General features: G+C 37.9%; 1 protein-coding gene across 4 annotated transcripts in view; it reads right to left on the bottom strand.

Annotated features, from left to right (window-relative positions):
* Positions 1-367: 367 nt before the first annotated feature.
* The window catches only part of cbfb (core-binding factor subunit beta), a 37,050-nt gene continuing 23,070 nt past the window's right edge, over positions 368-14,347 (bottom strand). Inside the window, exons 4-7 of one of the 4 annotated variants that reach the window (XM_015059873.1) lie at positions 10,563-10,679; positions 10,370-10,465; positions 8,674-8,743; positions 368-854 (exon numbers count right to left, since the gene is read on the bottom strand). In XM_015059873.1, coding sequence (XP_014915359.1) covers positions 8,714-8,743; positions 10,370-10,465; positions 10,563-10,679 — 243 coding nt within the window. In that variant the 3' untranslated portion in view covers positions 368-854; positions 8,674-8,713. Of the gene's footprint in view, positions 860-8,673; positions 8,744-10,369; positions 10,466-10,562; positions 10,680-14,347 lie in introns of all 4 variants that reach the window. The other 3 variants (XM_015059872.1, XM_015059871.1, XM_015059870.1) reach the window with 3 other exon arrangements.

Consider the following 14,347-nt stretch of genomic DNA (forward strand, 5'->3'; position numbering starts at 1 on the left):
AAGGACGTTTAAATCTCCTCCATGTAGCCGTTTCTATATCTAGAGCCTTCAGGTTGTGGCTACAGAACCTGTGATGTTTAAATGAATCTAAATTTACACAAAGCAAACACTTCTTAACCCTCCAGCCTGGTAAATATGTCTTTGGTTTGCCTTTCTATAATTTTTTAAGTCTCCTATTTTTTTCCCTCCCTCCAGCAAAGTGAACTTTGGTCTCAGAAAACAGCAGGTTTTAAGAAATTAAGTTGATAAAATGGAAGTTTTTCACAAGCATATCAGCAAACATGAGGTGTTGAAACACTGAAAAAATGCACACACACACATATATATATATATATATATATATATATATATATATATATATATATAATTATTTTTTTTTAACATCATGAACTGCTGAAACCTCACATTTGATTCATGCTGTGAAGCCCTGACTGACCCTGAGCCATGACTTCTACCTTTTCTCTGCTCCTTCTTGTTCTCACCTCTTCCTCTTTCTCTCATTATCAACGTTTTGCATAAGTTCTCCAAATTAAGTCAAAATCTCAACGGTTCTTTTTTCTTCTTCACCCAAACATTCCTGCTTAAGTCTTTGGTTTCTTTTAAATCGTTTTTGTTCATTTTATATTTCCATTTTTGTCTGCATTCAAAAGTTTGAAAAATACATCAATTTTGAGGAATAATGCAAAACAACTGGCCAATGAGTGCGGTCTCCTGCTGACTGCGTTGAAATCAAACAACAAACAAACAAACTGCTTCAGTTTCCATTTTTTTCTTCCTTCTTCCGTCCTCAGCGCATCTTGTGTTCCACGTCAGCGTTGGCCATGTTTGAGCCAGGGCTGGGGTCCTGCTGTCGTCTGGACTGGGGAGAGACAGGGATGGAGGGATGAAGGAGGAAAAGAGGAGGAGAAGGGCAAGAAAAAAGAGGATGATGGCCAAAAAAAAGGATTACAGAGAAAAGACAATAAATTAAGTACAGCATTCAAAAATGGTACACGTTAACTAATTTATTTAAAAAAAAAACAATTTGATTTGCATTTTTATCTCACAGTTTGACATTAAAGCTGCAGTATGTAACTTTTATAATTATTTTTTCATGCTTACTGAAACCGTTCCACTTTTCTCTCTGCGACACTGTAGTTAGCATAGCCTGCACAAATGCTAAAGCTAGTTAGCATAGCCACCTATGACAGCAGATAAACAGCTTTCCTGTAAAAGTAATTTATTTGTCTTCCTTTAGCACATTTAGCAGCATGTTCATAAGGTTGATTGACAGCACTAAGACTCCCCTCTGGGCTCTGATTGGTTGTTTTTGGCTCATTTCATTCAAACAGCAACAGTAGCTCAGGGAGGAGTTGGAGGAGACTGATCTTTTCACAGATTATCTCTCTCATAGCATACTGTCAGGACATAATTATAATTTTAGCAATAATTTAGAAAGCATTTAAAAAAAAAGTTGCATACTGGCAAATGTTTCCTGAATTCAAACTAATAAAAGAATTTGTAGTACCCTCTATTGCCACTAGATGGAGCCAAAACAGCTTTGAAACGCATCGCTTACTCCTGTTTTTACACACTGATGTTATTTTAGTTAAGGTATCTGGTAGACAGACAAATACAGCAGCAGGCAGACAAACAGACACATAAACTGGCAGACTTGCAGGCCGACACACTCACTCACACTTTCACACACACACACATATATACACGCACACACACACACACACACACAGTTGATCGTTAGATCATCAACAGAGGCCGTCAGCATGAGAAGACTTTTAAAAATATTTCCTGACTCGGTGTGGTGGGATAGTGTTTGCGAGGCCATGGTGTGACCCTCGGCTGCCGTAACAAAAATACTTGTGGTTGTATGTTTACACTGAAGTGATGGCTGGGGGGATTTGGCACGGCTCGGGTGATAGAGGTGAGAAGGTGCGGGAGAAGGTGAAGCCGGGAGCAGACAGAAATGCAGACAGAGATAGTGGAGGGGTTGCTTAGCTCAAGAGGAATGCAGTTTGTGTCATCTCAGTGACTCACCGTAATAGCAACACACTTGCAGTCACATGCACACACACCAACACACACATACACACACGCGCGCGCATACGTACAGTATGTCATGCTTCCATTTTCATTGCACGCAGCCAGACTGGCTCCTCAGTTGTTTTAATTAAAACTGCTGCTTTCAGATATTCACATGTGGCTCAGTTACAGTCACATGACTCCTGGATCAAAGCAGAGTTGCAACAAACAACTTGTAATTGTTCAGAGGAGTATTATGTTGAATTTGTTTATAGTGATTTTTTCTTTTTTTGCTGCAGAAGATGGAGAACATCGGGGCAATACATAATACATAACACATAAGGTAAATACAGCAACATTTAGTTAAGAAAAACTAAATGCAGAAACGAAGAAAACTTGGGGTCATTCTCTGCATCAAGCAAATTCTTACCAAGTATTTTTGGTTCATTTTCTAGAGCAAATATCTTTTCAGCAAGATATAGGAGCTTATTTTAAATAAATAATTAATGAATATTCATAAAGTACTAGTACCACTGGAATAGCTTTTACTCATAATATGGGAAAATGTCTCATTAGAAGTGAAACATTCTGTCAGTGGATCCAGTACATTTGATTGATATTCAAGAATTATTAACTTGAATATCAATTCTGTTAAAACAAAGTTCAAATTTCTTGCAGAAAAGTTACTTGTTAATTTTGTTTTATTTAAAGTGCAATATGATATTTGCAATGAACAGTATTAAGCTAAAACACAAAGCTCTCAATTTATCTCCGTGTTTACATTTGACCCTCATCTATGGTCCAATGATATTGATCCTTATCAAAAGAAGGAAATTCTAGATTCAAACAGTTAAAAGTATCTTCCAGAGGTTTGAGCTGCAGCTCCACTGTGTTTGACTGGGATGTCCTTTAGAAACATGTCAGTGGGACAAGTCCTCAACTTCATCATCTTTTCCATCTTTGCTTAGTAAACACTGACACAATGAAAAGGTTTCTACACTTGAAATAAAATGCAATTAGCTTTAGAACCTGGTTTGAGTTTTATTTTTCCAGACATTCTTCTGTGGATTTGCTGGATGATTCAACATGACCTTCCATTTGTACAAAAAATCCCCTAATCTCAAATTATCACCAAAGACCCTATTATGATAAGCAAACATTATAAGTATATGACAAAATATGAAGAAAGAAGCTGAAATATGCTCATATAAGCTGTGTTGGATCAATTGGAACGTATGTATGATTGAAATAAAATTATATTTTTTTGCAAAGTGCCTTTAGTCAACATTTTTTGTGATTCAGTTGTACATAAATAAACTTAATTGAACTGCTAAAGAGAGGTAAGGTAATTGAAGTCGACTAGGGTAAAAAAAAAGCAAAGTCAGTGTAAACTTAAGAATTAAGTAATAGTTTAATCGACTAACAGTTACTGTTTGTTTCTTCAGGGATTAATAAAACTAGGGCAATAAAAGTGAAATAAACATTTATTTGACCTTTAAAGTAAAAGAGGAATCCGATCATTTGTACGTTTTGTTTTTAGCGAGATGTTATTCTCTCTTTTGCAGCTAAAATCTTATTTGGTCAATGTCAACATGTGTTATATATAAGATTTATTTAATTATCTTAATTTTCAAATAAAGTGAACAAATAAAAGCAAATTGGACCTTTATGACTTTAAAATGCCTGAAGGATTCATTAGGTGAACAAACAAAATTGGATTGTCTTCCAGCTAATAAACTGAAAATGAGTGGAAAAAGAGTCAAACTCAGTGAAGGATAAAAACCTAAGTGGTGTCTGCACACGTCTCTGTCTGAAAACAGAATGGAAACCTCATTCCCAACTGAATGTGGATATTTTGTAACTAGTGTTTCTGTCTCCAATTAACGCTTAAAAAAGTTGTAAAATTTCAAATGAACTATTTATGTTTTTTTTTGTTTTTGCATCAATAATTCAACTCATAACTATTTCCTGTTATTTTTCACGTTGGAAAATCTGCTGTTTTGAAACCCCAGGTGGTTTCAGGGATCTTTTGTTTTCCAGGATTCATGGAAAGCAGAAGTACTAAAACCATCAGCAGACAAACGTGTGTTTGTGAAGCTTTATTAAAATCTGACACAGAGAGCCTGAGTGTTTGTGAAGAAGGGAGTGGTCTGTGCTAATCATTGGGGCCGGAGAGAGCTTCTCATATTGATCCGAACACAAATGGGAGCCTGCAGGGCCACGAAGGGCTGCTTAACCACAGCTCAATACTCACAGAGCTTGTGTATGTCTGTGCGTGCGCTTCGTGACGAGAGCAGAGTGGATTTGCTGTTTCTGCAGGTTTCTGCACCTGCAAAGTGTTTGAATATGTTTGTGAACTGGAGTGTGTGTGTGCGTGTGTGTGTGTGTGTGTGTGTGTGTGTGTGCGTGTGTGTTTGTGTGTATGGGGGTCTGATAGCAATCAATACTAATGATATATTAATGCTTTCAGTGCCAGCTCATCATTTATGGACAAATCTCTTTCTGCAGAGTGCTTGGATGAGTGTGTGTGCGTGTGTGTGCGCGTGTGTGTGTGTTTACATCTGATTATATTCATGTGGATTGAAAATCTACAACTCTTCAGGGGTCCAATAGCTTTTAGGTACCTGACTGCTGAATGTTTAAATAGTTTGAGATTTAATATTTTAGTGAGAACGACGCAACATTTACTGAAGAGGACAGAGTGAAATTAAAAAGCTTTCATCTTAATCTATAGCTTCACCATCTATCACTGTGACAGCTACCTTCTGACCTTGGTTGATTGGAACATCGCTGCTTTTAGATTAAAAAATAGAAAAGTTAAATCTGCTGATATGACAAGACTTCTGCAAAAGACGTTAATATTTTACTACAAGTCTAAAAAAAGTCAAAGAACTTCTTGACCTCTTCATTTTTCTGCATAGGTTTTATTAATCCAACCACTTCAAAGAGAAATGTAAACGTTATAATTTGTTTGACCTACATTTTTGAGCTACATAACAATTAAGTTTATTTTATCAATATAGTTTTGATTCAATCCTTAGACATAAATTGAGATTTCAAAATTCTGGGAATGGAAAAGTAGCGCCAGTAAACAGTGAGGTTTCCAGGTTGGTATGATGAACACTAGAGGAAATATTATCAGATATTTCAATAAAAATTTGCATATGAAATGTTATCTGCTGATGGGAATCTGCTGGTTACAGGAAAGCAGAAAATAAATAAAGACCACATCAATTATTGCCTTTCTGGTTGAAAGCTAATCTGGTTCCCTGTCTTTGACTTTCCTCTGATGGAAAGGGTTACTCTGTGTTTGAATAGCAAACAGCAGAGATAACTCGATCAGCCGCTAACAAGACACAGAGAGTCACAGAGAAACAGAGACGCATAGCGAGGTGGAGCGCAGACCACAGAAATGCAGAGGCCGAATCTGTGCAACTATTCAGCAAAACTCGTCAGTCACACCCAAAGAAAAAACTCAGAGCAGATCTGCAGAATCTTCCTGCAACGTCTGGCTAACACTCTCACTAAATCATCTACTTCATTTTATTATGTTGGATAACAAATCCTGATGTGATTTAAGATTTTAATTCTTCCGTGTCCAGCTTCAGATTCTCTAATGTCAGAGATTTTATTCTCAGCTTAAAAATGTAATTTTAATCCCAGCAGGTTTAACTACCAACAATCAAAAATAGCCATTAATATTTAAACGTTCTTAAAGTTAAATAAGATTCTTGCTCCCTTCTTTTGACACTTGCACCTGATAAAGTTTCTATAGCCTTCCTTATGACTAGTGGCTTATGGTGCTGACTGCTGTTATAATGAAGGCCTTTGAATGTCTGAGTCATGGGACACATTAAAGCCAAACTCCCACCACCATCTACAGTTTGCTTGTTGTTCTAACTGCTCTATAGATGAAGCGATAAGACGTTCCCTGCACACCATCCTGTCTCTTCTGAAGACAAAAAACAGTTTCACCACGATTCCTTTATTTTCTTTTCACAGTATGATCCCACATCTCTCACTTTGTAGCTTGAGTTTGGTTTTAATGTGAGAAAAAGCACAAATAGTAGCCAGTAAGACCCAATACTCTGTCAGACGGAGCACAGGAGTTCCTCAAGGATGTGTATTCGGTCCTTTAGCCTTTAGTGTGCTCACACTTGCTAAGTAAGCACAAATAGTTAATAAAGTTAACTGATAAAACAAGAATGCAAGGACTAATCAGTAAAGATGAAGATACAGAGAAAAGCTGAAACATTTAAAAATGTGAACAAAACCAAAGAATTCATCTTTAAAATGCAGAAACATGGTGTTTACCAGTATTAGCCACTGGTCGGCTCCAGTGTACAGGAGTCCAGGTTGAACTTAAGCTACATTCACACAGCAGGTATCTGCTCAGATCAGATCTTTCTGTTTTTGCTTGGTCATTCACATTACAAACGAACCACAAACAGATTCCTGAGTGAACGGTTTACGGAAAAGTGTCTGAGCTGTGTTTACAGAAGAAATAACGGTCGATCAGTTTTAAAGTTATTCAGCAACTGGAGCTGGAGTTGGACAGTATCGTCACAGATCATAAGAAGATGAAGGAAGCTAAGAAAAACGAAAGCACAACTGCAACTTACTGCAACGTCTGTAGAGAAGTTTGTTTGAATGCGTAGTTGGAACCAGAGGTGGTGGGACTGTGATGTGATGCGCTTCACCGACAGATTTCTTTCATAATTATAATTTTAAGACATTGTATGAAATTGCATCTGGCTCATGTCTCAGGACAGAAGTCAGAAAAAGGCGACGTGCACTTTGAAAAATTATCGGCTACGTATCCGATTTAATACCACATCTGGTTTTCTGGGGCTGAAAAGATCAGAACTGGTCCGTTCAGACTGCCATGAAAAAGTCAGAGACGGATCGCGTTTGTCTGCTGTGTATCCTTAATGTCTGTCGGTAAGGTCAGGGAAAAAAATCAAGTACCACAGTTTTTCAACAACTTGCATACAATTTTTAGCTGATTTATTTGTTTTCTTATCAGTTGTTCACTTAATTGTTGATGATTTTTTACAGTGTTGCCTTAATTAACTCAGGTGTTTGGACAACTTTCATGAAGTCCCACTACATCGTTTCAGCCAGCTCTGGACTTCGACTAGGCCATTGCAACACTTTAAGTTTTCTTTTTGTTGTGGATTTGTTGCTGTGTTGGGATTTCTGTTCCTTACAGTTGGGATTACCTGCAGATAATCTCATATTTCACTATAAAACACTTTGGTATACAGAGGGGTTCCTGGTGAAATCAATGATGGGGAAAGTATTTGTTCTCTCTTTTGTTTTTTGGCACATTAATGTTTCAGATCAACAAACAAATTTTAATATGACAAAATTACATGGGAGAAAAGAAAAAGCTGTTTTAAATGGTGATATGATTTATTAACGAAACCAGTCTCGCCCTATGTTTAAAGCTAATTACCACTGTTGCTAAGTCAATAATTAACTTTTATTCATCACTTCTGTTTTGTGCGGTTTCTCTAGCCAAACCCATTCAGTGTTACTGCCAGCCTTGTAAAATGGTTAACGGATACATTCGATTGGCAGCTACTTTTCCTGTTAAGCCCAAAGAAAGCAAAGAGGGTGTGTTTTTTATGTGGGTGATGTTGATGCTGCACACACTCAAAGTAATGTAATGAAGCGCCACAGGGCAGGAGTAGGTGTAGGTTTATAACACTAAGAAATAGCCTGGGGTAAGTTTTATTTTCAACCTTTGTCTTTACGGCACCAGCAACCCTGATGTAAATAGGAAGACCTCTGAGAGCCGTTCTGTCATTTCTCCAGTAATAGCTTCACTCTTTGGGCTCAACAAAGGACACGCCTCTGCTGCACAAGCTACACCAGAACGAGAATAAGTAGTTTTACCTCAGTCAGAGAGCAATATCTATCTTTATTTGAGTAATTCAATATTTTTCAGAAGGTCTTCCTCCTCTTGACCTCCATGTTGGCTCAATGTCACCTTAAATTACTGCATGTCGGCGATGAGCGCCGTATGCACTCAGAAATGGATGAGAACAGCCTCCATTTGGACACATTCTCCATTGTTAGAGGATGAATGTGTATCTAAGCAATTTGTTGCACCAAATCTAAAGCTTTTGACACAGAGAAGAATTTTTTAGGAGGAGATGCTGCTGCTTTTCTTGATTCATTAGAAGAAAGAAGTTTTTCTTATTCTTTCTGAGCCTCAGGGAAGAAACATGATATCAGTCAGATGAAAGATGACCTTCAGGGAGCAACTTTACTTCTTTCCTTCTTTAAAACGGCAGCAGTTTTTCTCATCAAATGGCCTCATTTTCAGCTAAATTTAATTATCTACAACATAGTAAAAAAGCACATTTTATACACATACATAAATGCATGCACATATTTGAACACCAAACATACAAACACACAGATATAGGAAATAACAGACAGAAACATGAATGCAAAGACACAAACAGGGCACTTTGGCACACACACACACACACACACACACACACACACACACACACACACACACACACACACACACACACACACACACACACACACACACGCACACGCATACACACATGCAGACACAGAAGGTGGTTTAGTGCATGACAGTGTGATAGGTGGTGAGAAGTGAAGGACACAGACCCTGTTCTTTTCTGCTGGCTGTCTGTCTTTCTGTGTGTCATCAGTCCCAGATTTTAGAAACCACAGGGTCCTAAAAAATAAACAATTTGGTGTTCATTCGAAGGGCGTCAGCTTCGCATCGATGCCTCTGATCTCCCCAAAGCCTTGCTGGGAAAGTGAGGTGACTTCAGGTAATCATATGCAGTCAGGGTGCCTTTTAAATCGTACAACGTAACAGTTTTAACAACACTTCATATTTCAAAACAAATGAAGTTTCACAGTTTTGAATAAAAGAATCCAAATTGTTACATGTTTCTGTTTTTTTTTTATAATACACTACTTTCCCTTCTGAGGCTTTTGGGGCATCTGACATTCAATAGTTCAAAAAAAATTAAATGAGATTATTTAGTCAAACTGATCATGCACTAAACCTACAATTTGGAATAAAAAAGTGAATAATTTCATGAAATAAAGCTAAGGCACACAAGCACACGTCACACAACTCGGAGCCACCAAAGCAATAAGCAAAGAAAGGTGTGCTGTAGCTTTATGATTGTCTGTACAGATATACAGGCACCTGGCAAAAGTATTCATACCTTAAACATTTTCACATTTTGTCACATTGCAACTGCTTTAGTGTATTTTAGCAGGATTTTATGCGATAGGCCAACTCAAAGTAGTACATAATTCATATAGAATACAATGAAATACATAAACAAGTTTCCATCCAGGATTTTTCTGTGTACGGGTACATCCGTCTCCCCACAGCATGATGCTGCCACCACCATGTTTCACTTTGGGTTCAGGGTGAAGCGCAGTTTGTTTTCTGTCACACATATCATTGTCTATCAACACCTTGAATGTTCTCAAAGGGCCGTTTGTGGCAAAGTCATCAATAACGTTGCCCATTAACAAACTGTTGGAGTGTTTTACCTTTCTCTTGGTTTGATGAGAAAATCTTTTCAAATTTACATAAATTACCAGTGGACAGTAAAAACCCACTTTGAGCTGACTGATGAAGTAATATTTAAGCACACAACCGTTACCTTAAACATCTATTAATGGTCATCTCGAGGACCGTATGAATGATGGGAGTGGGCCGGATTTGGCCAGCGGGCCTCCAGTTTTACACAGCTGATGTAGACCAAAAACTTAAATCTTGCATTCATGTGACTGGAGCAACTTCTATCATGTGATTATAGATGAATGCATGATTTTGACATTTAAATAACTTAGATAACGCAGTTCTGTAATAGTCTATAACAGAAAATCTCTATTTTTGTTTGCATTAAACTCTGAGGTTGTACTGTTCACAGGTTGTTCCTTTGCAAAGCTTCCACAGCTTGATGAAAGCTGGGATTATTTTTAGTCAAAGTCTGGCAAAGCCAGCCAGAACACATGAAATGGACCAGAGTTCTGCTAAAGAGCAGCAGGTTTCAGGAGAGTTCACACGACTCTTTAAGTCTATGCTCATCTTATTTAACTTCCAAATGAAACAGGCTCTCTGTATTTTACATTATGTTAGTCAAAACAGGATGTAAAACATCCATATAACACTAGTGAACCTTCTCTGTTGGGTGTGGTTATGGGTGGATGTGAGTCAACAAACAAATATAATATTCATGGATATAAATCCAACAGTAATTTACAGGTTTCTTTCATTTCTGTTTGTCTTTGGAGACTCCAGACCTCTGAAAACATACAGACCCCCCCTCACCTCTAAATCCTCTCGGTGTGACCGGTCTCTGTCCTCAAAGTCTCTGGTTCTGCGCCGAGCTTCCTCAAATGCTGCCTGAGCCAAAGCATCCTCGTGCTGCACACACAAACCAACAAGTCGTGATCAAACTTCAAAACAATCAGATTCTGGGACAGAAGAAGGTAAAAGCAGCGTGAGTGAGAGGATTTCCTACCTGCGCTCGCTCGTCGTCGTACTCCAGATATCCCATCCCGTCCAGCCTCTGTAGGTCAATCCAGCCTCTCCAGATCACACAAACCCCATTCAGGATCATCGGCGCCTTCAGATAGACCTGAGGAGACAGAGACAGACTCCTGTTAGTCATCACATCTGAAACGTCATGATGAACAAACCCTGCACTGCTCCACAAAATGAAACAAATGAACAAAAAAGTAAAACTAAAGATACTTTTTTTTCTGAGTGATAAAAACAATTCTGTATTTTGATTCTGTGTAGCAACTAAGCAGCTTGAAAATGTTGCCAGTTTCATGTGTAATTTGTATATTTTAAATGTGAATGCAAATAATCAAACTCAGGAAAATAACTTAAAATAAGAAATAAGGCACTTTAGAGGCAATTCAGGGACTGAATATTCCTGAGTTGCTTTTGGTCTGTCTGCCATATTGGATTCAACAAACATTTTCTTGCACTTGCAGGAGTTGATAGTGTACTGTATGATTCACTAGTATCCACTTCAGAGGTCTGTGGGCATTTACAACATACAAATCCATGAGAAACATAAGAAAATGGCTTTCAGATTGTTGTACGCTGTACATAGAAGGGTTTGTGCAAATTTGAATTATGACAATAAATGAGCTTAATGGAAACACAGTAATATTGAAAAGAACTCATGTTTTTTGATAAGTTTTCGCCCCAAGATGAGGTGGGGCGAAAACGGTCGCATCGACAAAACTGAAATGAAAACACTTTTTTCACGAGTCACATGATCACCAACCGGATGTTACTACTGCTGGAAAAGACAAAGAAGACGACAGGAAGTGGTTGGAGGATGATGGTGCAGCTTGTCGCGTGAACAAACTTATTCATGTGTGATTTTCATTGTGTTTCTTTTTTAATAGAAACAGTGCAAATCACTAAATTATGGTTTTTTGGCATTAGCAGAATATCAACAAAGTTTTGCTCACATTTGTAATTGAAACACAGCTATTGATATTGTTTTAATGTCTTCCTCGAGTAAAATTGTTTTATTGAAAACATGAGTTTTTCCAGAACGGACACATTTCAATTAAGAAAATTTATTTTCTGAATTTGAATTTATGTGGTCAAAGCAACTGTAGCTTGTGTAACAATTTGGTTCCAGTTCAATGTTTTGATGAATTATGGACATAAATAGCCATCCACTACTCAAATATCACATGAAATTTAATTGTGTTTTTTTCTCTAGGACTTACACCACACCATGTTTTCACTGGTTGTGGTTCTGATCCCTGTTTGGGTTTATGATATTTGAGAGAATATGAGAAAAGATTTTCTGAAAGTATACAACCAAGAAAGTCTGAGCAAACGCTAGAAAACTCATTTGAATAATCTCTTGTCAAAGCCGTTGTAAAATATGGGGGCTGCAAACCGACTCGTGTTTGGTGGGAAACCAAACAAGCCAGAAAAAGCCATTTTATTTCCAACTAAATTTTGTAGACATGTTTTTTGTGTTGGTGCTTATTTTTTTACAACCATTGCTCCAGGAAAGGAGAGAAATGGAGCATTAATCTATCCAGCAAGTTCTGCTGAGTTGTTGCCTCAGGTTTCAGAAGATTTTAGAAAAATATAAAAACAAAAAATCAGCTGCTCCTGTTTGACCTTGTGCTGCCATGTTTTGTCTTCGTCTGGATCGAATAAGGACAGCAAGAGGAAAAACTCAGATAAAGATGGATTTCGTTTTTATAAAGTGTTTTTTTGTTGATTCAGCAGCGCTGTGAGGTCAGTTCAGACTTTGTCTGTCTTTGCTCTCCAGGTTGTGTTACTCACTCTATGGCTCGATTCCAGAGGGAAAGCAAAGTAAATATACAGTATGTGTGTGTTTACATGAGGAGGAGGAGCCACACACACATCTGCACCGTCACAGAACCATTTCTTTGTTTGGATTTGCTTGAATTTCTCAGCTCCAGTAAGAACAACCAAACTGTGTCCCAACATTTCGCAAAACAGTGAAAATATTTAGTCAACAGACAGAGAAAAACATTTAAAAGAGTGAACCTCACCAAAAGATGCTCAAAGCTGATTTTAATGACGAATTGGGAAAATTTAAAAACAAAATAAGATGTAATTCTGCCTTCTTAAGAATAAATATTCAAGTATTTAGTTCTGTTTCGGTCTTGGACATATTCTAATACCATCATCACACCACTAATCACCTTCCTTTCATTTACACTGCATACAAAGATTTACTAATTTAATGCATAATGAGTAAAACATTGCATGTTTTGTACATGCTGAAAACTTCCTAAGCGTGAAGATCACAACTAAATATATGTAAACACTAATCAAATGTTTCAACAATAATTACAGATAACATTCATTAATCTTATAGCATGCAGATGCTCTGTCTGCACTCATGAAGATCCACTCAGTTCAACCTGTTGTTTTTGAATAATTATGCTAATTATTATTTGACTGTTGAACTTTGAGCCTGAAATATTCAGGCAACCACAAAGTATCGAGCAGCGATCTCAGGAAACATCACCCACTCTCTCCATGCAGATATGATAGCTTTTTATGTATTTAATATGATTTTGTCAGCACTTAAATAAATAAATGCACTTAAATATTAGCTCTGTGCTAGTGCTAAAATAGCTTCCATTGTGTTTACTACTGCATATTAGGGTATATTTGGTGTTTAAACTATTAAAACTGGCAGTTATAAGCCTTTTTAAAGGAGAAAGTATTTATGGAGCTCAGCTAGTCGTCAGCTGTGGTCCCTAAAGCCTGCGAATACTGGGGGTCAACTGCAGCTTTAAAACCAAAAAGGCCCAGATCTGTCATGTGTTAAAACCCTGGAGTTTACTGTGACTGTACAACAGCTGGAGGACGCAGTACGACTGGCCAGCTCGATGTCCCGCTTACATCTGAGCATCACGCTTAAAAATTAGACACAAGAAAAAGTCATAAATAAGTTCAAAGTCACGTTTTGTCCTATCTTGCCAGAATGGACCCATGCAGTCTGTCAGAAGCAAAACACACAAGTTGCATAAGAAATGACAAATGTATTTGAGCGTAAATCTGCAAACTGTGACAGAGTGGTTCAGTTTGTCTCAGGCCTCGAGAGTTTATAGATAATATTTTTATCTATGTAAACACATATTTAGGAATGAATTAACAAAACCAAACACTCCTCCTGAAAAACACACACAAACACAGATTATCAGATTTTTATGCACAGCATGAGAAGAACTCCACGTTCCTGCATTTTAGCTCCGGCTATTTTTGGACAGCCTCTCACAGGACCTCTTTTACCACAGCTACCCACAGTGCACCGGGGTTGCAGGGGAGACCGCACCCCAAGAGACTGTGGGTTTTGTGTTTATTCGAATGAATGTTTTTCTGTGTGTGTGTGTGAGTGTAAAAGCAGGAGAAATGGCTTCCACATCTGTGAAGCTGAACGATGCTTTTAAAGGAAAGCTTCATTTGCTCTGACAAGGAAAATGCGTTCATATGTGTGTGTGTGGTTGTGTGCGTGCGTATGTGTGTGTGGTTGTGTGCTCATAAGGGGAAAATATGTAGAAATGGCCCAACCACAGACTTCCTCCTCTGAGAGAACCATGTCAACCCCCACATCTCCATTTGCTGAGAGAAACATACGAAGACGTTGGAGCTCACACTGCAGCAGAAAGAAAAACAAGTCGAGTGAAATCGAAGGCAAAAGCTCCGCTGTTCTTTTTGGTTTCGAAAAAATTCTGCACCTATTTGAATATTGGGGCCGCTCACTCAGACTTACAGCTTCAA

Source organism: Poecilia latipinna, unplaced genomic scaffold (assembly GCF_001443285.1).
Source record: "Poecilia latipinna isolate Pla-1442-1.1 unplaced genomic scaffold, P_latipinna-1.0 Scaffold1665, whole genome shotgun sequence".
NCBI classification, from domain to species: Eukaryota; Metazoa; Chordata; class Actinopteri; order Cyprinodontiformes; family Poeciliidae; genus Poecilia; species Poecilia latipinna.